Source organism: Schistocerca americana, chromosome X (genome assembly GCF_021461395.2).
Source record: "Schistocerca americana isolate TAMUIC-IGC-003095 chromosome X, iqSchAmer2.1, whole genome shotgun sequence".
Taxonomy (NCBI): domain Eukaryota; kingdom Metazoa; phylum Arthropoda; class Insecta; order Orthoptera; family Acrididae; genus Schistocerca; species Schistocerca americana.
The window spans coordinates 673,100,598-673,127,491 of record NC_060130.1 but is presented as its reverse complement, the minus strand read 5'-3'; the positions used below and the strand labels follow the sequence as shown (position 1 = coordinate 673,127,491).

The following is a 26,894-nucleotide window of genomic DNA, read 5'->3' as shown; positions in this document are numbered from 1 at the left end:
CGATTCATAGGCAGAACACTTTGAAGGTGCAACAGGTGTACTAAAGAGACTGCTTACAACACGCTTGTCCACCCTATTCTGCAGTATTGCTGTGCTGCGTGGGATCCGCATCAGGTGGGACTGACGGATGAAATCGAAAAAGTACAAAGAAGGGCAGCTCGTTTTGTATAACCGTGAAATAAGGGAGATGGTGTCACAGACATGATACGTGAATTGAAGTGGTAATCATTAAAACAAAGGCGTTTTTCGTTGCGACGGGGTTTTCTCATGAAATGTGAATCACCAGTTTTCTCCTCCGATTGCGAAAACATTCTGTTGCCACCCACCTACATAGGGAGAAATGATCATCACGATAAAATAAGAGAAATCAGGGCTCACACAGAAAAATTTAAGTGCTCGTTTTTCCCACGTGCTGTTCGCGAGTGGAACGGTAGAGAGACAGCTTGAAGGTGGTTCATTGAACCCTCTGCCAGGTACTTTATTGTGAATAGCAGAGTAATCACGTAGATGTAGATGTAAATGACGTCACTGAAGGAGTATGGATTTTTCAGCTAGTGCCAGTCCAACGATGGTTTTTAGTCAAGTTAGTTCTAGCTACTGGAGTATCTTGTTCGCTGAGAGAAATATCGTAGTTGAGACACTATGGTATGTCAATGCGTTCTGGTTTTTTTTTCAGCTGATGATAACCCCTCGGATCCTGAATTATGAAGATTTTGAGGTAATACTGAACAGCTGTCTGCTTCTCACACTGTGGAAACCAACTGGAAGTGGCTGATGCCCTCTTCACTGGACTGGTGGGTCGGAGGATCGAGTTAAAAGTCTCAGCTCAGATTTAGATTTTCCGTGGTTTCGTCCTAGCAAGTGGGATAGATGCTTCACTACGGCCGGAACAGCATCCCCCTCACGATACTGCCACAATTTTTGTGGTATCGATAGCTACGATGCGACGGCTTAGGTACAAGTTCTTGGGTTGGCACTACGAGAGCGGGCGAACAACTCCGACCACAGGGCCCTCTAGCCGACGATGTGGAGCACGACGAGCGCCGCTCCACGTTCAGCCCATTTGATTACGAGCAGACGACCTAGCAAGATTGTTTCTGTTGCATAGTGGACGAGCCACTACAAATTTAGCCTTTGAAACTTCTAGTCGATGTTAGCTTTGATTGATGTACGGCTTCGCATGAACGCCAAAGCTAAGTAACAATTTAAGTATTCATATTCTTCCTATAGTAAAGGTGCTTTAAATTTACACGCAGTACCGAAGTACTTCACCCTTTCCTGCTCCTACTCGCGTCCTTTACTCTCGGGCTTTTTTGCAGAAGCAGTTCACAGGAGCAGATCCACGCGCTGGAGCAGATACAAAATGTTTAATGAACTCGAAGACGGCGGATCACAAGCGCTCACCCTCTTCTCTTTTATTCCAGCATACTATCATTCATAGAGCGAAGGCTGTGACTGGAGATTTCATGAAAAATGTTCCAGGGAAAACAAATGGCCAACTCATAGCTGTAGTATCAACATTCACTATTTGAGCAGAAGTATACGGTTACCCTTATATAATACGGAACTGACCACTGGATGTCACGTGAGGCGGATCCGCCAGTAGAAACGGAGGTGTGGAGTGTGTTGTCAGTAGAGGAGTAGTAACGGCAGAATGGGTCGGTCAGGAGAGCTTAGTGACTTCGAACATGGACTGTATAGTCACTGCATGTCACCTAAGTAATGAATCCATCACGGATATTTCGGCCGTTCTAAAGCTTCACAAGTCGACTGGTGATGCGATTGTGAAGTGGAAATGCAAAGGAACAACAACAGCTAAACCAAGACCATGCAGACTCAATGTATCGACCAACAGGGACCGTCGAGCACTGGGGTAGGCGGATTGTAAAAAGTCGTATGAAATCAGCGGTAAAAATTACTCATGAATCTCAGTCCATCTAGCACAATGACTGCATAAGGAGCCGAAAAGAATGGCGTACTCTGATGGAATAATTCCTGTTAAGTCACAAATTTCTGTAGTCAGCGCAAAGAGACACTTGTAATGATGTAAAGTGCGACGCCACTGAAGAGTGGGTTGTTGGAAACGAGTGATTTTGAGTGATGAAACACGCTACACCCATCGAGAATCCGATAGAGAGGTTTTAGTTTGTTGAGTGCCTACAGAACGTTGCTTGCCATGATATATAGTGCCTACGGTGAAATACGGTTACAGATGGCCGTATGGGTGCATTTTTCGTGGCTAGGATGTGGTTTCCTTACTGCACTTAAGAAAGCGCTGTACTGCGTACAGCAGGGGAACACTTCGGAGACAATCCTGGTTTATATCAGCGGGACAATGCTCCCTGTCGTAAAGCAGCATCTGTGAGATAATGTTTTGTGGCCAATAATATGCCTAAAATGGAGTGGCCTGCTTAGAGTGCCGGCATGAACGCAAAGAAAAACCTTTAGCGTGAGTCAGAACGTCAACTTTACTCCAGACCCCAGCATCCAACATCACTACCATCTCTGGTTTCGACTCTCGAGGAAGAATGCCATTCCTCCACAGTCATTGAGACACGTCATTGAACGTGTCCCCAGCAGAACTGAAGTCGTTATAAAGGCGAAGGAAGCACGCACCCCTTATTAACGTCCACTAATAGGTGTCTGGATACTTTTGATCATATAGTGTATGTAAATATTGTACGGTACCCGTTGACAAACCGCCACAGCCACAAAGTGAGGGTAGGCGGTTTGCGAGCGACTGACCTGTGGCGGGTGACTTGTTCCTGTGCAGGCGGGCGCGTGGGCGGTGAGCGGGCTGCGGGTGCTGCGTGGCGGCTGTCCGGCGCTGTGGCTGCGGGGGCGGCGCGTGCGACTGCCAGCGCGTCGTCGTCATCTTGGTGAAGGCGAACGGCTCCAGCAGCGTCATCGCGTCCATCATCCGCGTCACCTGGTGCAGCGCAGAGTGCGACGACCTCGGGCTGCAACACAGCACGCAGTCGGCTAAATGCGTACTGCCGATCTCTGCCTATCATGTGTTAGCATTGCCAGAGGGAACGTTTGCTGTATGCTCGGACAACGAATGCACAATAAAAATCTCTACCAGTTCCATTATTTATATGACTGAACATCTCCTGCAACAGAAGTAATATCGTATGGGAAAGACGTGGAATCTATTGTTTCTTGACGAGACCACAAGTTGCGGTAATAAGTTACACGTATAAAAGACAGAGCTATTTATCTCGAGATAATATAGACAAATGGTGATGCCAATTCGCACGGGTACAAAATGGAACTGTTGCTTTGAAATAAAAATACCCCACTTGGCGACAGTAAGTGATACATACGCAAGACAATGTCTGTTGTTTGTACGGGGTGATCCAAACGTCAGTTAAAATTAGAAAATTCAATACTTCGCGGGGAAATGTAGACAGAGAGGTAAAAATATACACACATGCTTGGAATTAGATGGGGTTTTCTTGAAACCAAAAAAGTTCAGCAAATCACCAGCGCATGGCGTTTCACATAATAAACACGTCACCTCGGTTCCGAGAGTTCCGGAACCTGATCAGAAAATTGGTATACAGATAAACATAAACATCATTTCCGCCATTTTTATTGCTCATGAAACCCACACATTGCATATTGCACCACCATACAGCGAGGCCTTCAGAAGTGGTGGTCCAGATTACTGTACACGTCGGTACCCCTAATACCCAGTAACACGTCCTCTTGCATTGATGCATGCCTGTATTCGTCGTGGCATACTATCCACAAGTTAATCAAGGCACTGTTGGTCCAGATTGTCCCACTCTTCAACGGCGATACAGAGTAGATGCCTCAGAGTGGTTGTTGGGTCACGTCGTCCATAAACAGCCCTTTTCAATCTATCCCAGGTATGTTCGATAGGGTTCATGTCTGGAGAACATGCTGGTCACTCTAGTCGAGAGATATTGTTATCCTGAAGGAAGTCATTCACAAGATGTGCACGACGGGGGCGCTAATCGTCGTCCATGAAGACGAATACCTCACCAATATGCTGCTGATATAGTTGTACTATAGGTCGGAGGATGGCATTCACGTATCGTACTTCCGTTACGGTGCCTTCCATGACCACCAGCGGCGTACGTCGGTCCCACATAATGCCATCCCAAAACAGCAGGGAACCTCCACCTTGCTGCACTCGCTGGACAGTGTGTCTAAGGCGTTTGGCGTGACCGGGTTGCCTCCAAACACGTCTCCGATGATTGTCTGGTTGAAGGCACATGCGACACTCATCGTTGAAGAGAACGCGATGCCAATCCTGAGCGGCCCATTCGGAATATTGTTGGGCAAATCTATACCGTACTGCATGGTGTCGTGGTTGCACAGATGGATCTCGCCTTGGACGTCGGGAGTGAAGTTGCGCATCATGCAGCCTATTGCACACAGTTTGAGTCGTAACACGACGTCCTGTGGCTGCACGAAAAGCATTATTGAACATAGTGGCGATGCTATCAGGGTTCCTCCGAGCCATAATCCGTAGGTACCGATCATCCACTGCAGTAGTAGCCCTTGGGGGGCCTGAGCGAGGCATGTCATCGATAGTTCCTGTTTCTTTGTATCTCCTCCATGTTCAAACAACATCACTTTGGTTCACTCCGAGACGCTTGGACAGTTCCCTTGCTGAGAGCCCTTCCTGGCACAAAGTAACAATGCAGAAGCGATCGAACCGCGATATTGACCGTCTAGGTACGGTTGAACTACAGACAACACGTGCTGTGTAGCTCCTTCCTGGTGTAATGAGTGGAACTGATCGGCTGTCGGACCCCCTCCGTCTAATAGACGCTGCTCATGCATGGTTGTTTACATCTTCGGGTGGGTTTAGTGACAGTCAAAGGGACTGTGTATGTGATACAACAACCACAGTCAACGTCTGTCTTCAGGAGTTCTTGGAATCGGGGTGATGCAAAACTTTTTTTGACGTGTATACAAAAGTAATAATTAGCATAAAAATTGATTTTTGGGAAAGACGGTGTTTTTTGTAACACATGCTCAACATATCGGCTGTCATTCATCAACAATACCTGTAGTGGAGCGACAATGTTGTGAACAGCACTGAACAGTAGGTATGGTGAGAAACTGCCGTCGGATGTTTTCTTTTAGCATTCCTAATGAAATCGGATGATCGTGGTAGGCTTGCGACTGCAGATGACCCCACAATCAATAATGACACGGATTAAGGGCTGGGGACTTGGGAGGTCAAGGATGACGGACGTGACAACGCAGCATTCGATCCTCACCAAGCGATGTACACAAGACGTCTTTCACAAGCATAGCAATATGGAGAGGAGCGCCATACTGAATAAAGGTCGTACCTTCCAGCACGTGTTTATAAACCTTCTCTCATTACAGCTCATTTTATACACGATTCTCATGCGGCGTCACTGACATTTTACTGTCCAGCATTGTCTGTTAGCCAGTTTTTGCACTCGTTTTTGGTTTCAGTGAAACACCATGTCATTTCAGGCATGTATATCAATTTTTACCTCCCTATCTACATTATTCCCTGAATTAGCGGGTTTTAAAATGTTAACAAACTTTTAGGTCACCCTGTATATTAAACGGAGTTACACAAATGCACCGTATAGCACTGACCTAGTTTGTTAGACCTCACTACATTACGTGAAAAGCGGCAGGATTGATAACAAGCGTCAAGTGCATTTGGGATCATGGCAAGCGAGGGCGCGTTCTTTAAATATCTGTGACTGCATCGTTGTTACAACTGTAATGATATCAGTACGCTACATGGGACTCCAGGTAGCAGTAACTGAACATTTCAGTAGTAACTAACTTCTAGTACTAATTTGTTCGGATACTGTAACGACGATGGAGAGAGGATATGAGAGCACGTGAATAATTAATTATTTAATGTTCTACCTATGTGTCGAAGCTGGAACTGCTATAATTCGGACTAAGAAGTAAGCATATATTTGAACTAACCGTGATCATCCTTAAATTAGAAGCCTATTCTCGCTCACTGCCTGTCATCACTCGCTCATACTTTTAAATATTTGCTGGCATTCAGGTTAGATTTGATGGGAGGCTAAAATTAACTACGCTACCACCAACAAAATTTGATAAATGGAGCACAAAATAACGTAAACGTAGATTCAATTATGTTCAAAATACACTCCTGGAAATGGAAAAAAGAACACATTGACACCGGTGTGTCAGGTCCACCATACTTGCTCCGGACACTGCGAGAGGGCTGTACAAGCAATGATCACACGCACGGCACAGCGGACACACCAGGAACCGCGGTGTTGGCCGTCGAATGGCGCTAGCTGCGCAGCATTTGTGCACCGCCGCCGTCAGTGTCAGCCAGTTTGCCGTGGCATACGGAGCTCCATCGCAGTCTTTAACACTGGTAGCATGCCGCGACAGCGTGGACGTGAACCGTATGTGCAGTTGACGGACTTTGAGCGAGGGCGTATAGTGGGCATGCGGGAGGCCGGGTGGACGTACCGCCGAATTGCTCAACACGTGGGGCGTGAGGTCTCCACAGTACATCGATGTTGTCGCCAGTGGTCGGCGGAAGGCGCACGTGCCCGTCGACCTGGGACCGGACCGCAGCGACGCACGGATGCACGCCAAGACCGTAGGATCCTACGCAGTGCCGTAGGGGACCGCACCGCCACTTCCCAGCAAATTAGGGACACTGTTGCTCCTGGGGTATCGGCGAGGACCATTCGCAACCGTCTCCATGAAGCTGGGCTACGGTCCCGCACACCGTTAGGCCGTCTTCCGCTCACGCCCCAACATCGTGCAGCCCGCCTCCAGTGGTGTCGCGACAGGCGTGAATGGAGGGACGAATGGAGACGTGTCGTCTTCAGCGATGAGAGTCGCTTCTGCCTTGGTGCCAATGATGGTCGTATGCGTGTTTGGCGCCGTGCAGGTGAGCGCCACAATCAGGACTGCATACGACCGAGGCACACAGGGCCAACACCCGGCATCATGGTGTGGGGAGCGATCTCCTACACTGGCCGTACACCACTGGTGATCGTCGAGGGGACACTGAATAGTGCACGGTACATCCAAACCGTCATCGAACCCGTCGTTCTACCATTCCTAGACCGGCAAGGGAACTTGCTGTTCCAACAGGACAATGCACGTCCGCATGTATCCCGTGCCACCAAACGTGCTCTAGCAGGTGTAAGTCAACTACCCTGGCCAGCAAGATCTCCGGATCTGTCCCCCATTGAGCATGTTTGGGACTGGATGAAGCGTCGTCTCACGCGGTCTGCACGTCCAGCACGAACGCCGGTCCAACTGAGGCGCCAGGTGGAAATGGCATGGCAAGCCGTTCCACAGGACTACATCCAGCATCTCTACGATCGTCTCCATGGGAGAATAGCAGCGTGCATTGCTGCGAAAGGTGGATATACACTGTACTAGTGCCGACATTGTGCATGCTCTGTTGCCTGTGTCTATGTGCCTGTGGTTCTGTCAGTGTGATCATGTGATGTATGTGACCCCAGGAATGTGTCAATAAAGTTTCCCCTTCCTGGGACAATGAATTCATGGTGTTCGTATTTCAATTTCCAGGAGTGTAACTGCAACTTTCCTTCGCTCCGCTCTTTGAGATTCCGTGGCGTAGCGCGTAGTGTCAGGGGACTTGAAAGAGTTACACGCGTCGTCCCAGGCTAAGATCATTACGCAGCACGAGTGGCGCACTCTGAGAAGAGAGCACATGTTCTTGGTCTGCTGCAGTGGCAGTGCTGCGGTGTGCATCACACTGTGGGAGCGGCAGTTGGAAACGAACTCCAGGGCGTAAGTGAGCGCCAGAATTTCACGTTGAAAACGTGTACAATTTAGATATACAATTCTTATAGGTGAAACATCTAAATGATTCACAGGGTCACCGTGAAATTCTGGCGGTGTTTAAACTAAATGCGATGTCACGTCCAGCCATAGTGAAACAGAGCTGGTAATCTGACAACGGCGCACAGACATGGGTCATCCTGAACGGGAAGGAAGACCATCGATATGGGCCACAGACGGAAATTTTCAGTCAATCGAGAAAGTGATTCACAGCAGTTACAAATTTTCCGAGGATGAGGACGTTCACACAGTGGTTCTCGAATGACTGCCTCAGCAAGGGATGGATCGTCGAGGCGCTGAACGATTGGTTGAACATCCGATCGTTGTTTTACAAAGAGCTGGTGACTATGTCGAAAACAAGTGTCACGTATGTCTGCCATTTTAAAGAGTAGTACAGCATTCAATAAAAGTTTCTTTGCCTACCATAATAACGTATAACTTACATTCTGAAGTCCTCTCGTATCATCTGGACCGAGCAAGATGGCGCAGTGATTAGCACAATGGACTCGCATTCTAGAGGACGACAGTTCAAATCCCCGTCCGCTCACCCAAATTTAGGTTTTTACTGATATCCCTAAACTTCTCCGGCAAAATGCCTAGCTAGTTCCTTTGAAATGGCCACGGCCGATTTCCTTCATCATCCTTTCGTATTCCGAGCTTGTGCTCTATCTCATACCGCCGCCACTAGTTTTCGGTGCTACTAAGCGGAATTGCCGCAGCTGTTGTAAGGAGGCCGCGACCGCCAGTCGGCACGGAGCGAACCAAAACACCATTGCATGAGATGCGGCAGTAACACCAGCTGGTTTCCACATTGCGTGTCAGAGGCCAGTACTCGCAGTACTGTCGGCGAAGCAGAATGGCAGGGCGACCACGGAAGTCGCAGGCCAGTTGCCCACATTATGGCCGCAACACTGTCTTGGGGTACGCGTTTAGAAGCAATGCCCCGGCACTATTGGACACCAAACCTGTATAGATACCCATTATTTCCAGTAGAGATAATCGGAGTCTCGCAGCACCTACTACGGCTGTAGGTTGATATCAGGCAACAGGGTGACATGGTCGACGAGCCGACTACTGGCTCTAAGTCTACTCCCGTGAAGTTGGCACCTTCCACTGGTGGACCACCTCGGGTTCACTTCGGCAGTAGCTGGATTTCTGCCTCGGAGGTCAGCCGTTCGTGACCGGAGTTGTACAGCCGACATCAGCCTGTACTTGCGCTGTACGCCTCCGCTAGGAATGGCGAACACTACCGATGTGAGCTGTCATCCGCTACAAGAACCATGGCGGACTACCCTGTCTACAGGCGCGCCCTGTGGTCAATGAAGGAAAATTACGAGAATAAAAACATAGACACAAAATTTTGTATAGTTGTATGAGGAAGTGTCATGAACGACATACTATAAATCCCCACCAGTTGGGTGTGAGCGTGGTGGTTGGGAGGGGGGGGGGAAGGGGTTAAATGTAACTTTTTTTAGGTTTTGTTTGAATGACTCAAAAACCATAGCTTCTAGCAAGACTGTTTCCCAGTAAAAAATTAAAATAAAAAACGTACTATTCGTATTTCCTCTACGACCAATAGTTTCGGCGTTGCTGAGGGATGGAAAACCCGCAGTTTATTAAAAGTAGTGTTCTGATGGTATCAAATTAATGCCTGTTGTTAGATGAAGTAGATTAAGATGAAATGTTAAATGTCTGTACCACGTATAAGTATCTTAGAGCCTACTGAGGCATAAATTATACTCGAGTGTGTAACAGGGTGGAGAGGGTGAAGATAGAAGTGCAAGGGAAGATAGTTCGCCAGACTGTGGTCATGCCATTCCCTCCTGAAGACAGAACAAGTGATTTCCACTCGCTACATCACAAGAAGCAACTACTGGGTGTTTCACAAACTTATTTAGACCCTCTGCAGCCCGCCCTACTAATCACTGGCAAAGCGTAAGCGTTTCTGCGTTAGTATTAGTGGCACAGTAACTCATAACTGTATCCCATGTAGTGTAACACACTTTTGTGGAAAATAAACACACCATCCTGTGGAGGGCCATTGTAGTATAACGTTGTGAAACACCCTATAGTTTCTTCTTGTGAGGTGGCGAGTTACATAGAGTGGTGGGAAGTCACCACTCGCTCTTCGTTTTGCAGACATATGAAGGAGAGAAGTGCATGACCACAATTCGGCAGCCTACTTCCCTTGCACTTCTGTCCTCTACCTATGCCTCCCCACTCTCTTACACCCATAGAACACAATTTATCCCTTATTGCATCGCTACTGCACTTAAACGTGGGACACAAATTTAATATTTTTGTTCTTACCCCATCTTATTTAACAGTAAACAGTAATTTTTAACCATGAAAACAGTATTTTTAATAATCTTCAGCTTTTCCATCCCCTGCAACGCCGAAAATGTTAGCTCTAAAGAAAAAACATATAATACCGTTTTTGTACGAAATTTAATGTAGTTTCAATTTTTACTGGGAATAATTTTCGCTAGAAGCTGCGGTTTATGAATTATTCGAGAAAAACTTAATAAAGTCACCTATAAATGCCCCCCACCCCCACCCTTACACGCCATTTATGTGGAGTTTTAGCACGTTGTCGTGAAACTCCTACCACCGTAAAAAATTGCGTCTACTTGACCTTGTTTGGTCTTCATTGTCTGGGCTACTGCCCTGACCTGCGGAGACGGTGTACGAGCTGCCGCAGGTTACCAGAGTCAGTCCTGCTCTGCTGTTGACGTTAAGCCGGCTGCTGATCGGCCACAGTATCAGTAACCGCCGGCAACTGTCGTCACACGACAAGCGGGTGTAACTGTTACGGAGCAACGCTAGGAGTGTTGTAACTTTTCTAATAAAATGAGTGAGTGTTAATGCTGTTTTCTTGGTCGACCACCGGTCAACAGCCTGGCTCAACCCACCACCTCGTCTCAACCCTGCTACTGTAGATGTCATCAACCTCGGGCCTCTACATTTGCGTGTCTGAAGCAACTCCGATACGGCTATCGGCAGCCCGACCCAGCATCTCATACCGGCTGCAGCAGTTAGCAGGAATAATTACAGTGGACTAACTGTTTTGTTTAGTTCTTCTACTTTAGCGTGCAGAGGATTTCTAGGCGGGAGTGTTATCGGAACTTGAGAGTAGTGTTTATGAGGTCGGAAGAACGGCTGATTTGTCAAAATTTCGTGGCAATTTCAGGGAGCACTCTTTATGACCAATAAGGTGCTTGTAGTGCAAACTATTAGGGCACAGTGTGTGTACCATGTACTGAGTCACTAGTGTATCATTAGAGCATTTTAGGTGCCGACGTTATGACGATGGTGCTAGGCAGTGTAGGGAATTGAAGTCTCATGATTATGCGTAAGATGTAAGATAGTATTGTAGATTTGCGAGAGTCCACCTCCGTAGTTGAGTGGTCAACGCGGCTGATTGCCAGCTGGACGACCCGTGTTCGACTCCTGGCACTGCCAGGATTTTTTCCTTGCAGGGAGGTTACGGGGTGCACTCAGCCTCACGTGGGTCAATTGAGGATCTACGCATCCGATTAGCAGCTATTCCAAGATCAGGAAATCCGACAACGACCGGGAGAGCGGAGGGATTAGCACATGCCCCTCCATCTCGCATCCAGTGACACCATTGGCAGAGGATGACACGGCGATGGGTCGGGCACGATTGGGCCAGAAGGCTGAACTTTATCTTACCTTAATCGATGATTGTGAGAGGATATTGTCCTGATGTTGTTGCTGTTTTGGCTGATTTGGGGAAGGGGACCAAACAGCGAGGTCATCGTCCCATCGGATTAGGAAAGGATGGAAAGGAAGTTGGCCGTACACTTCCAAAGGAGCTATCCCGGCATTTGCTTGAAGCGATTTATAGAAATCACGGAAAACCTAAATCAGGATGGTCGGAAACAGATTTGAACCGTTGTCCTCCCGAATGCGAGTCCAGTGTGTTAAGCACTGCACCATGTCACTCGGTGTGTTGCTGTTTTATTATACTTAATTGTGTATTGGGGTCAGTGACAGAGTCCAGGACGCATGGTATTTCCGGGCGGGAGGTGATTCGTACGTTAATAAATCAGGTAAAGCAGTTAACAATGGGCTTGGCAGACACGTATAGGCAAATGGTTGATGTGAAAGAAGATGGGCTGTCGTGCAGTTTATCTACTACATCGGTGGATTCAGCGGCCGCTAATTTGATTTCTCCCTTTTCTGGCAAACCAACTGACGATGTGTTGTCCTTCTTGGGCCGGCCGGAGTGGACGAGCGGTTCTAGTCGCTACAGTCTGGAACCGCGCGACTGCTACGGTCGCAGGTTCGAATCCTGCCTCGCGCATAGATGTGTGTGATGTCCTTAGGTTAGTTAGGTTTAAGTAGTTCTAAGTTCTAGGGGACTGATGACCTGAGATGTTAAGTCCCATAGTGCTCAGAGCCATTTGAACCATCTTTTGTCCTTCTTGGGTGGTTTGGAGGCAGTAGCAAAGATTGGCGTTTACACAGATGATTAGCTATTACAAATGGCTTAGTTGCGGCTGACAGAGGACGCAAAAGCGTTTGATAGGTATAACTGGGAGTTGAAGAAGTACTGTCTTCTGAGCGGTTTGAACAGTGGATCAATAAACGCTGTAGAAAACAGAATAGCGCGAGGTTTTTACGGAAACAGTTGAGTGGAACGTCAGGGAAGCACAATGATTCAGTCGAAAGTTTCAGCGATGGGATAATAAAAGTCAATTGGCATACTTACGAATTAATGGGAAGAGATGAAGCAAATAAGATTATCTTCCAGGACGAGGAGCATAAAGGTCCAGACGCTTTCCTCAGAGGTCTGCCGTCCGATGTGTATAAAAGCGTTCTGTGATGTAGCCCGAAAGACATTAACGCTGCCGTTAGGTTAGCTACGGATCAGGAGATAGATATAGCGACAGGGGTATGCAATAGGCGAGTCATTTTGTCCGCTGACGTGCGATCCTACAGGTGTGGGCGCTCAGGGCACGTCCAGAGGCAGTGCCGTCAGTCACAACGTGAGAACTGTCGTGTGGTTGGGCACCACGGGAAGAACTGTAGAAGCAAGGGGCGGAATGGACGGGGGCGAAATGTTCAAGCGTTTAAAGCAAACGGGAACCCCATTCAACATCAATGCTGCAGAACGTATGTGGAGGCGGAAAGTGGCGTTGTGGGAGTGGTAAGCGACTAGGGGCGTACATTTTATTGGGGACAGGGGCGCATGTGTCAGTGGCAAATCTTCACCTCGTTGGTAGGAAACAATTAAACGCCCTTCACTATAGTTTGCAGGGGGTAGGAGACGGTGACGAAGTAACTGGTTTCAGCAATATTATGTTTTAGGTGGGGGCAGAATGAGTTCATGAGTGCGTCGAATAGCTGTATAATATAACTAAAGGTTGCTGCGCAATTCTGAGTCTAGATTTTTTGCTCCACTGAACTTCTGTGACATATTGGGGACGTCAAGGTGACCATGTTCCAATTGGGATAAACTGCCACCAGCGAAATGCTATCGCAAGGTTCATCTACAAACCATTTTAACGACGGACAAAATCACTAAGGCCTAATACGTATGATATCTACATCTATATCTAGATACATACCCCACAAGCCACCGTACGGTGCATGTCGAAAGGTAAAACATACAACATACCACTGATAGTCACCTCCTTTCCCGTTCCAGTAGCAAGCAGATCGAGGGAGAAACGACTGTCTGTAATCCTCCTTACTAGTCCTAATTTCTGGTCCTTAGGCGAAATGTACGTTGGTGACTATGAAATCGTTCAGCAGTCAGCCTCAGCAGCTGCTTCTTTAAATTTCCTCAGTATGGCATACGTCGCGAAATGAACGTCATCTTCCCTCAAAGGATTCCCATTTGAGTTCACGAAGCATCTCTGTGCTACTTGCTTGCTGATCGAACCTACTGGTAACGAACCTAGCAGCAAGGCTCTGAATTGCTTCAGTGTCTTCCATTAATACGACCTGGTGTGGATCCCAAACACTCTAGCAGTACTTAAAAATGGGTTGAACTAGTGCTCCACACACAATCTCCTCTACAGGTGAAAAATTCTGCGATGAAACGAAGTCGACTTCTCGTCCTCCCTACTCCCAATCTGACGTTCTCGTTCCATTTCATATCGCTTTGCAACGTTACACCTCGATATTTAATTCATATGGAGTGGCGAGCAGCACTACTAATTCTGTATTCGGAAGTCACAGGATTATTTTTCCTGCTCATCCACATTAACTTACATTTTTCTTCATTTAGAGCTAGTTGCCATTCATCACACCAACTAAAAATTCTGTGTAAATCATCCTGTTTCCTCCTATAGTCACTCAACGAGACACCATTCCGTACATCACAGCTTCATCAGCAAACAGCCTTAAATGGCTACTCACCCTGCCCGTCAGATCATTTATAGAATAAGAGCGGTCCTATCACACTTCCCTGAGGCACCCCTGACGATACTCTTGTTTCTGATGAATATTCACAGCCGAAGACAACTTACTGGGTTCTATTTCTTAAGAAGTCTTCTAGCCAGTCACACAACTGGAAATCTATTCCGTGTGATTGTACCTTCATTAGCAGTCTGCAGTGGGGCACCGGCTCAAACGCTTACCGGAAATCGAGGAATATGGAATCTGCCTGTTGCCCTTCATCTATGCTCAGCACGTGAAAAAAGGGCAATCCGTGCAACGAACTGAGGATACGTTAAAGAATTCTGCAGCAAATCGATGTTGAGGATAGTGGTCTGTAATTATGTGGGTCCGTACTTTTGCTTTTCTTGTATATAGGAGTCAACTGCGCTTTTTTCCAGTCGCTCGGAACTTTGCGCTGTGCGAGAGATTCGCGGAAAATGCAAGCTAAGTAAGGGACCAGTGCCGCAGAGCACTCTCCCCGAAACCGAATTGGGATTCTATCTGGACCTGGCAACTTACTTGTTTGCAACTCTTTCAGTTATTCCCTACGCCAAGGATGTCTATTTCTATGCGCTCCATGCGGGAGTCTGTGCGACAGTCGAACGACGGTATATTTGTACCAGCGTCCAGCGTGAATGATTTCTTAAACGCGAAATAAAAAACTTCACCTTTCCGTTTACTGTCTTTTATTGCCAACCCAGACTGGTCGACGAGTGACAGCATAGAAGCCTTCCATCCGCTTAGTGATTTTACATATGATCAGCAGTTTCCGGGGTTCTTGGCAAGATCTTTCGCTATGGTACGACGGTGGAAATTTTTGTATGCTTCGCGTATCCATCTTCTAACGGACGCACGAAGTTCTACCAATTTTTACCTGTCGATCGCTGGGCGTTCTTTTTTGAATCGAGAGTGCAACACTCTCTGCTTTCTCAACATTTTTCAAATTTTACTATTATCTGCGGTAGAACTTTTCGATTATTAATGCACTTACTTAGCACATACGTCTCCAGAGCGCGATTCACATTTACTTTGAATGCGAACATTAGATTAGGCTTTGCAATGACTTATTGATACCGAATAAAAAGAACGTACATCAAAAGAGAAACAAATATCACTTTGTACTTCGAAATAGTGTTTCTGTTTTTCCTGTGTGTTTTTTGCACCTATCAGTTCTAGACACCATCTTCGTTTACAAAGTGGGAGAATTTATATGTCATGTGTTACGACAGACAAAGTAGCTTGTAACCACTAAGGGTAGTCTTTTTTAGTTGTTTTATTTGCACATTTGCAGTTTATAGTCAGAGACCTCAATAGAGCCATATTCTGAAATAGTGTATTGTTTCTGTACTAGACAGTGCCAAACATTACCCCTGCGTCGTAGCAGAAGACACAAATGTCATATTAATAAAAATAAATGCACCTGATGATGAAGTTTTACTATCTTTGAAGTGTGTTGTGCAAATAAGTTTGATAGAAACTGATAACAATGAACCTGTTGTTTCATTCGAGTTTAAATTTTGCCCATAATTCGTCTGCGTCCGTCAGAGTGGAACTATAATGTTCAAATGTGTGTGAAATCCTATGGGACTTAACTGCTAAGGTCATCAATCCCTAAGCTTACACACTAATTAACCTAAATTATCCTAAGGACAAACACACACACCCATACCCGAGGGAAGACTCGAACCTCCGCCGGGACCAGCCGCACAGTCCATGACTGCAGCGCCTTGGACCGCTCGGCTAATCCGGAACTATATGATGCCTATTTAATGTCTAAGTGGTCTACCAACAAGTACTTATATGCAAATACATTTCTCTAGCTTGCCGCCGGATCGTATTGAGTAACTCGCACAATACTTCATCGATTCAACAGCTCGACAGCTGGCTAGAAGTTGATATCGACAGCAGTAAGATTTTTATTGTATATCTAAATGTGTGTCTACAGGTTAAGCTAATATGAGATTGATGTGGTATATTTGTCGCATTATAGAAATCAGTGGAGCAGAAACTGAAGCTACGTGCGAGAATATTTGGTCAAGGCTCAGTACCAAGCGTTGGCATTAAGTTGTAATTGAATTCTTCAAACGGCCAACAGACTCATCTCCATATGTAACCTAAAACTACCATAGAAAACCGTATCGAAAGACATTTCATATATTTTTTATTATTATTATATTATTATTTTCATTATTCGAGAAATCGCGTATGGGGTTCCCAAGGCTCAGTCCACTATTATTTCTCATATATGTAAACAATCTTTCACGTAATACACAACAAGCAGAATTAGTTAATTTTGCAGATGACGCTAATATTATAATGAGTCCAAGGATATATACACCAAGAGAAGAAATGGTAAACGAGGTTCTTAAAAGTGTCATTGACTGGTTTTCTGCGAATGGTTTCACCCTCAATTTTAAAAAGACACAGCATATTTAGTTCGACACATCTAGTGGTGCTATACCAGTGATAAGTGTACCACATGGCGAGGAACTAAAAAATTGGGTGGAAGCTCCAAAATTCTTAGACGTTCATATTGACGAGAATTTAAATTGGAGAAAGCATATTTAGGAACTCTTGCAACAACTTAGGTCACGTTTTTACTTGGAATCATTGCAAATTTGGGGGAGAGACAAACCAGTAAGTTGACATATTTTGCATACTTACATCCAATAAAGTCATATGGAATAATGTGCTGCGGTAATTCATATTTAAGAAAGAAAGTTTTTATTGCTCAAAGACGCGTCGTAAGAATACTGCCTGGTGCTCACCAACGATCACTTTTTAGACATCTGTTAAGAAGTTGATCATTCTGACTTCTGCTTCACAGTATATTTATTCCCTCATGAAGTTTGTTGTAAGAAATTCACTGCAGTTCAAAAGGAATAATGATGCACATAATTACTATACCAGAAGGGAAAACGACATTCATTACTTCACATTAAGCTTGTCTTTAGAACAAAAAAGGGGCACAATGTCGCAACTAAAATTTTTGATAACATCCCCAATGATATAAAATGTCTGACAGTAGCAAAGTAAAGTTTGAAAACAAGCTGGAAAAGTTTCTCCTTGACGACTGCTTCGATTCCATAGAAGAATTTCTGTTATTGTAACATGTAGAACGTCGTGGGTGGATATTACTAACTCTCGTCTGTATATTTAATAACACACGGTCTACTCAAACTAACGTGACTACTGTTTATGCTCAACGTCAAAGTGCAGGTCTAGGGCGCTGCAGTCATGGACTGTGCGGCTGGTCCCGGCGGAGGTTCGAGTCCTCCCTCGGGCATGGGTGTGTGTGTTTGTCCTTAGGATAATTTAGGTTAATTAGTGTGTAAGCTTAGGGACTGATGACCTTAGCAGTTAAGTCCCATAAGATTTCACACACATTTGAACGTTTTTGTCAAAGTGCAGTAACCACCTACAGACGCCAGGTGTCAGCACTAGCGGTCCACAGTATGTAAAGCATGTCGGGGAAACGTGGTAAACAGTGCAGCCATTGTCGTAATGCGGAAACGGAGTGATTTATATGACGTCCAAAAGGACATGATCATTGGCTTTCGCGCCAAGGGTGGAACCATTTCCGAAATGGCTCAGTTTGTAAACCTTTCTCGAGCTGCCGCGATTAAAGTATACCGTGTATGACAAAATGGAGCTACCCAAAACCGTCCCCGAGGCAACTGTGGTGCACTACGGGCCATAGATATGGGGTGAACGACGGCAGCGGAGATATGTACAGGCGAATAGACGTGCAACTGTTGCGCATCTCATCGACCAGATGAACTAACGGGCTACCAACAGTGCTCAGCGACTGCTCAGTGCACGTTGCTGCATATGGGCACCCGCAGCAGACGCCTGGTCAGTGCTGCTGTTCATCGACCACGAAGGCTGGAATTTTCACGCCAGTAACGCAAATGGACGTCCACTGAGTTGCGACATGTGGCCTATTCAGATTAATTACGTTTTACGCTCCATCGGACAGATGGCCGTTGGCGTGTACGATGTGAAACGTCTGAAACCAAAGGATACAGGCGGGAGGAGGGAACGCTATGGTCTGGAGAATCCTTGGACACCATGTCCACCCCTCCATGCGGTTCGATTTTCCTCGGCACGATGGCATCTAACGGCAGGACAATACGAGGTGGCTCTCAGAGTTCGTGTACGGTTCTAAGAACAACAGGATGAGTTTACCGTGCTCCCATGGCTACCAGACTCCCAGGATTTAAATACGATCGAAAATGTGTGGGACCACCTCGATCTGGCTGTTCGCGCCATGGATTCTCAACTGAGAAACCTAGCGCAACTGGTTGCAGCAGTGGAGTCGGCACCGCTCCACATCCCTGTCGATACCTTTCTGAAACTCATTGACACTCTTCCTGCACGTCCTGCTGCAACAGGTGGCTTTTCAGGCTTTTGACAGGTAGTCACATTAATGTGGCTGCACATTGTAAAAACAATAAAAAAACTTATAAGTCCTCAGCACGTAGTCATATTTACAAATTAATTTGGGTGTGATTTTAAAGTAACTCGTTCCACATCATTACGATTTATCGTGTAAATAATCGATGGAATATGAAACTAACTAACTAATTATCTCGACATCTATATCTACATCCTTACTCTTCAAACCACTTTGAGGTGCATAGCAGAGGGTACGTTCCATTGTATCAGTTATGAGGTAATTTTCCTGTTCGATTCATTAATGGAGCCTGGGAAGAATAATCCCTTGAACGCCTCTGTAAGTAGTCTAATCTTGTCCTCGCGATCTATACGGGAGTGGTAAGGAGAGAGTTGTAATATATTCCTGGATTAACCAATTAAAGTTAATAATAAAAACTTTGAGAATAGGTTTTCAAGGGGTAGCTTGCGCTTATCTTCAAGTGTCTACCAGTTCAGTTATTTCCAGTTAATTTCTTTCAGCCTCTTCGTGGCACATTCCCATGAGTGAAACAAACCTGTGACCATTCGGACTGCACTTTTTTGTGTTGATTCAGTATCCCTTATCAGACCTATTTGGTATGGTTCCCATACACTTGAGCAATATTTTACGATGTATGACCCAAGTACTTTGTCTGCAATCACCTTTGTAGTCTAATTGCATTTCCCCAGAATTCAACCAATGAACCGCTGCCTGCCATTTGCTTTAAGTACGACTGGGACTATATGATCGCTCCATTTCATACCCCTACAAATTGTTACAGCCAGGTCTCACAAAACTCAGAGAAATTCTGGTTATATGTAAAGGTTGTCGGAGGCACCAAAGTTAGTGTCTAGATATTCACGGATGACACAAGAACTGAAACCCATGGTAGCAAAGCAAAAGCTGAAATGCTGAACGCTTTGGAAAGTTCTACGAAAGAAAACCAAGTAGTGATGCCACAGATTAATTTGCGCCTCACTGCTGAGATAAGTGATGTAGATAAGAAATAAAAGTCCCAATTCCCGATAAAATCCCCGTCACATTCTATTCAGAATTTGCGTTTAAATTAGCTTCTCTCTTGACGATAATGTATCGTCAATTTCTCGATCAAGAACTGTGGTCAGTAGCTGGAAGCGCCAAAGAAACTGGTATAGGCATGCATATTCAAATACAATGATATGTAAACAGGCAGAATACGGCGCTGCTGTCTGCAACGCCTCTATGAGACAACAAGTATCGCGCAGTTGTTAGATTGGTTACTGCTTCTACAATGACAGGGTATCAAGATTTAAGTCAGTTTGAACGTGGTGTTATAGTCGGCGCATAAGTGATGGGATATAGCATCTCTGAGGTAGCGATGAAGTAGGGATTTTCCAGTACGACCATTTCAAACCGAACTCACCTTTTTATAAGATTTTACCTGGGAAGATATGGAGCATAGCAGTCACGTAGGTGCAGTATTACATGAATTAGGAAAAACAGATGACTCAGTACCAAACCAGCGCTTATTAACGAAAGTGTGATTATATTAAGTTCAACCCAAATTTATGACTGGATTGAAGATCGCTCGGTAGGGAGGATGCAGCGTAGTATCTTAAACGTTGAGAAATCAGTACCACTCCAGTCCTGCAAACAACAGACGCTACAGAAAGGAAGCATCAGTGGATTTCTTGACTTGAGAATAATTCTACCCGGCCTATCTCTTCGGAATCCATCCCTCCTGGGCATGAACAGAACTGGATCCTGCGGCCACTCAGCCGTCCCCACTGTGGAGTTGGAAGATCCAGAAGCAATCACCGGAAATGGCTCTTCGCTGTGGATACCACCAACTCTGGCTGCAGGGAAGCGCAGGCCAAGGGACACCTACTGGATTACAAACTGTGACCTGCATCTTGGATAGAAGAACTTCTGCTTGCGACTCAGAGCTCAGTTGTAATTGGGAGTTTTGGTCAACAATAGTGTAGCTTGATAATTCTTTCTTTCGTTTTTTTTTGATGGTAATTACCAATTACTGTATTGTTTCTGACTCGAATGAATAAATAACAGTTAGAATTAGTAAACTCATACAAATATCTGGCTGCAACAATTGGTAGGAGTATAAAGAGGAACGATCACACAGGCTCGGTTGTATAATCAGTTTTCGAAGGAAATTACTTACAAATCATTCGTGGGACCCATCCTAGAATATTGGGACACAAACCTGATATGGTTCACATGGGATATGGAACGTATACAGAGGAGTAGTAGTAGTCAGGCTAAATAAGCAAATAAATAAATAGATAAATAATATGGAGTACCCATGGATAACATACAGTAAGCATTGATTAGTATTGTTGCTGCAAACCGTATACACAATTCTGGGTTGTGTTCAGCACATGCATTAGTTCTGATGGAAACAGTTTGTGTTTTTATAAATTTGTGAAATACTTTTACATCGTAGTTAAATCTTTGCAGTTCCCAGCATAATTCAAGCCTATTATTCCACAGGGCGAAGGACAGAAATTATCTGCTGTTATGATATGGGAAACGAAAGCAACTGTGCAGCCAGTGTCCTATGTGCTGAAAAATATCCAGAACGCAGGATACCAACTGCACAATTATTCAGCCATCTTCCCCGCAGACAAACAGACTAACAAACTAATCAATACACAAACTGGTTTCATTAAAACTAATGAATGCGCATGAACTTACCCAGAAATGTGAATATGTTATACAGTAACAACACTAACAGATATTTACTGCATGCTGAATCCATGGAAAATAGAACAGAAATGTGTTTTCATTTGTTTACTGCACTCTGTAGGTCGCTCGTAACAGCAAAAAGCTTGCAGTAGATGTGATTCACAGTAGCGGAGATGAAGAAATGCTCATAGCTCTTCCGGTATGCATTTTAGAGCCCACATTTACTGGAGTTTCTTCTAGTTTCGGTCTCCCAAAATATGGAATACCATTTTTTTAACATTCTGTTGTAAGAAGGGTGGCATGAATGCACACTGCTTTGTTGACCGACAGTAAAGCGTCACTGAGACGCTGGAAAACCTGAAATGGTAGACGGCTGAAGATGGACTTGTGGGGAGACCCCAATAAACACGATCGTTTAGCAGCGTTCTCGCACAGAGGAGTGGAATGTCAGCGACTGTGACAGGAAGTTCCTTCTACAACACGTTACGAGGTGTACGAATTGTATGGTATCGTGTGCGAATAAAAGCTTTGTATCCATGTATCGTGTCCGATGTATTACTGGTACGTTTTCCTATCCTATACGAGGTGACCTACGTTGGTGACCCGACAATCGTGAACGCCGCAGTAAGCGCGAAATTTCGTCTTGAGTCACCTTATTGCCTATTAACATTGAAGCAGTTGGACATCAAACGTGATTCGTAGCCGTTCCACGCGCCTCTCCTGCTCTGTTTTCATCAGGATCTGCTGCCGCTCAGTGTCCTCATTGTCTTCAACAGCAGACAGTATAGAAAACCGACCAGAATGCTGGGGCAAATGTTGCGCAAGACACGGCGAGTATGATACAATAATGGCCGTCAACGGAGTCATTATTAATGAACTTGCACCCTGAACGTCTTTTGGCAAGTTTGGTGTTCATGTGGGCGGATATCGTGCTAACTACGTTTTCTATGCCTACCGCGTCGTGATCTCCGTCATTCGAGACAACAGCTTCGCACGCACAACCGTTGTGCAATGTCGACGCCATGTTTGGTGGTGCAACCATGTCGCGGATTCCGTCAGCGGTCCCGGCCGTACCTTACTGTTCGACTGCCATGGTACGTGTGTCACTATACAGCACAGCGCCGATCTTCACCTCAGCCTAAACTTACGCCTTTCCGTGCCGACCAAACGACAGCTTATTGCGGTTTTCGATGGCAGAGTGCGTCTTTTCTTCACTGGGCATTGTGGATGACAATTCGATGTTTTTTTATGCTAATCTGCCGTCTAGGCAAACATGTTCAACTAATTAGTGACATCATACTTGCCCCTATTTCCAACAAAAACTACGACACAGTGAAGGCAGCCTTGCTACAATGGGTCGCTCGCAACCCAGAGCAACAGGTGCGTCAAGTTCTCCTACTCAATTGTGGCACCGACTACGTTCCTTAGTGGATTCCACTTTGATACTGGACCCTACGCTTCCGCCTCGACTACATCTAGCCATGATCATCCATGAGGAGGAACCACTGGACAAGAAACTCGCTTTAGCTGACGGATTGTTAATGATTATGCAGCACACGCAGCACATCAATATGTGCGAGCTCTTCCCCACCACACTGTCGGCCATCACACGCTCCAAAGAAACCCGACGCCGCCCTACTCCACTCGAAGCTCACGTCACAGATCTCCCGAGCACCAGAGTGCAGAATGCACACACTGTGTCAGTTAATTCCGCCGCCTCGCGGCCACACCGCTGCTAGTACCACTTGCAGTTTGGTGCCACTGCTCGCAGCCGCTGGCAGGTCTGCTCTTTCCCAAATGACAGACGTGGCTATAGCAGGCACTCTCGCTCATGTCACAACATTAAGTCGCCTCTCTTCCATGACGCTGACATCCGCTGATGGATGCCTGTATATTTGTGATCAGTCCACAAACACATACTTTCCTACTGACACGTGTTCAGATGCGTGCATCGTACCCCAGCAGATATTCAAACCACACAAAGAAGTCCTTGGATTGCAGCTTCACACGGCTAAGGACACTAGCATCTGCATGTACGTCACTGCGGATTATGTCATACAACTCATGGACGAGATACGCTGCTCTCGGAGTTTTTATATCACTGATGTTGCTGAACCTGTGCTGATGATCGACCTCCTCCACAGATTTCGTCTCTCCCCCAATCTGAGACGCTGCCTCATTCCACCATGCAGCACGTCAGTCTGTCCCGGGGCTTTTTGTTCCGGCTCTACCATGAGCCATGACCAATGCCCACGAACACCCGTGACCTAAGTCTTCAATTCTTCACAAGTGTGTTGTGACGTTGGAAGCTATCACCACAGTTCAGGAATGTCTCCTCGCGACTCGCAATGACTCGCAGCTGCTATGCTACGACAATGACAATCTACATCGACAGATGTGCGCATGTGCGCGAGCAACTCCGACGCCTATGACTTGCTCCAGCTACCTCAGACAACGCGACAATGTCCTTGACGTCTGGCCATGCTCCATTGCCATGGCCTGATGAAGCCACCCCACAAGACCCGCCGTGACAACACAAGCCACAGGTCAGTACACTGCTTTCCGCGTCCTCCCTCCCAATTCAGCAAACACATTCCAATATCCAGAATGACGCAACATGGGTTAGGCATGGTATGACACGCTGCATCAATACAAACCTGAGCCTGCCCATCCTTTCATCACAAAGTATGGCGCCTCACACCTGCTCTCCTCCTTGCAGATAAGATAAAGGTGGACACCTGGGTGTCTTTTGGCCTTTGCACAAAGCTTGAGCCTCAGCCATAAAACTGATTATTAAGAAAAATGGTTTTGTCTGGCTCTATCCGTTTCCACGCTAACAGAACATTCCTTGAAGCTTTGTCAGGTATTTACCAACTTCCGTACATCATGACCTGTCAGGTAAAAATACTGAAAAAAATTCATGTGGTGATAGCCTGTTCAAAAAGTAACTAACGTTAGCATGCTACTCAAAAGACAGACATGTATGAAATCCAACTGGCACCTCATGCATGTGTTTAGACACCTTACATACCGTAAATGAAACGTTCTTAGTCTAAAATAATCAGGAATTGCCTTAAACTGACGATAGTTAGGATTCATATCGGTGTCGCATGGCCTTGTTTTCTAGTTGAAGTTTCGAATGGTTTGTGCGCTCTGATGGTAACAATACGGAAAAAAACAGCTGCTAAACGGAAGCCGGGAACTCACACAATCGTTGTAGTCTGGAGTGACGCAGTAAAGTGATGTAGCTGAGCCACGACAAATTTAAAACCGAACCCACACGGTTGTGGGTGACTACAGGACTTTTAACTCCCTCACAATTCATGACAGCTACCTTGTGTCAAACTTTATGGACTTCATGCATTCGCTCGCGGGGTAACCATTTTTAGTGTGATTGGTTACGGCAAGGCCTATTATTTAAATCATCATGAACATTGACGATGTCGCCAAGATGGCTATTATTACGCTCTTTGGCCTGTTCAAGTTCCTTGTCATGGGCCTATGCACTGAAGAATGCGGCTCAAATGCGGCAGCGATTTATTGATGGGGTTTTCTTCAAGCACAATTGTTGTTACCCTACCTAGATGATATCTTAATTTTCTCCATCCACTCTCAAAGCCACGAACAACACCTTGAACTCATTCTCGTGGCCCTTCATGGTGTGGTGGTGACCATCGACGAGGGAAAATCGCAATTGCCGAAGCTGGAAGCAACATATTTCTCTCACACCCTTAATGGTAATGAGATCAAACCAACACCAGACCGTGCTGAGCGTGTTCACCGGCTGTAGTGCCCCGAACCTATCACTACCTTCACCAGTTCCTTCGCAGCCTCAGTTTTCACTGCTGACACCCTTGAGCAATTCCCTTGCAGGCTCGCACACAGAGGGCAAACTGAAACTTGTCTGTACTACGAAGATGAAAATGGCATTTGATCACTCAAAGTAGTGTCTCACTACGGCTGTTTGCTTGGCACGCCCTACGCTGAATACCCAGCTAACCATCACCATGGACGTGAGTAATTTGGCCACTGGCGCAGTCCTATAGCAAAAGGTGGTAGGTGACATGCAACCTCTCCATTCGTTTTCCATGAAACTCACAGCCTCTCAAACGAAATTGTTTAAATTCGCACGTGAGTTACTTGCTGCATACGAGGCTGTACACTACTGCGGGAAAGCTTCAAAGGTCGTCACGTCGTCACCTACACTGACCACAAACTGCTGGTGGATGTCATATGTCACCTGTTAGCAACTATCAATCTATCACATTTTATCATCTCAGTTTTATTGCCCAGTACTCCACTGATGTCTGTCATCTGTGCGGTGTGGGAAACATCATCACTTATAACCTACCATGTGTGTGCACTATTTTCCTCATTCTCAATTACAGCAGAATGGCGGAGGAACAAGAGCAGAACCCGACAATTTCTGTCTTACTCAATAATTACACGAACCTCAGAACTGAATTCCTGATTTGGATGATAGCGTCCTCTGTGACATGTCCCAGTACATATTTCGATCACTCATCACCACATCAATGCGATGGTAAATCTTCGATCATCTCCACAAGCTCGCTCATATAGGAGTTCGATCGATGATCCAGCTTGTCACTAAGCACTTTGTTTGGCCAGGCGTCAGGCACAACTGCTGTGTGTGGACGTGTCCATGCTCTGAGTGCCAACACAGTAAGGTGGTCTGCCACACACAAACACTCTCGATAATTTCGACATGCCACACAGGTACTTTTGTCGCACACACTTGGAACTCGTTGGATCCCTCCTGGCCGATACAGGACTTTTTGTTGAAGCTAGTATGTGGCTCTCCATGGTTGATCGTGTTCCGCGCTGAGTGGAAGCTGTGCTGGTTACAGACGTCACACTGGAATCCAATGCCTGAGCCTTCATGGCAGCTTCGATATCCTGTTTTAGTTTCCTGGATACCATCACAGCTGATCAGGGTCATCAGTTCTAATCTTTGCTCTTCAGCACCATTTGTCACTTCTGTGGCATCTCTAACCATCGTACCATGGTATACCATCACTAGAGCAATGGTCTCGTGAAAGATGACTCTGTACAATTAAGACCAATGGGGTAAATGGATTGAGGCTCTTCTGTGGGTGCTACTCGGCGTCCATAGAGCGTTCAGAGACGACTTACACACCTCGCTAAAGGAAGTGGTGAGACTCTCACGGTGCTGGTGGAATTCGTTCTACTAACTCCTACACCTGACTCCACGGAACTCCTCATACTATCGCAGCATGTCAAAAATCACATCCATAATTTGCTAGTGCCTCCCCCATCTGCACACTCAGACCCCATGCCATTCATCCACAAGCAGCTCGAAGGCTGTGCACGCATGTTCTGCGATGACAATTAACTGGCCTTACAGTTGCCCTATACTGAACCACTTCGGGTTTTGAAACGGGGTAGTCACATCCTCGATATTGACATAAACGGTACTTCTATGACGATGTCCATCAACAGGCTGAAATCTGCGTGGATCCTTTCCACCGTGGTCGATCCAGCTGCTCTTCTGGACGACATT

The 26,894-nt window shown here is 45.9% G+C and overlaps 1 protein-coding gene across 1 annotated transcript in view; it reads right to left on the bottom strand.

Annotated features, from left to right (window-relative positions):
* LOC124555595 (katanin p60 ATPase-containing subunit A-like 1) overlaps nt 1-26,894 on the bottom strand; it is a 170,899-nt gene that overhangs the window by 117,295 nt on the left and 26,710 nt on the right. Inside the window, exon 2 of the mRNA XM_047129560.1 lies at nt 2,746-2,960. Within this exon, the coding sequence (XP_046985516.1) occupies nt 2,746-2,960 (215 nt within the window). The remainder of the gene's footprint in view (nt 1-2,745; nt 2,961-26,894) is intronic.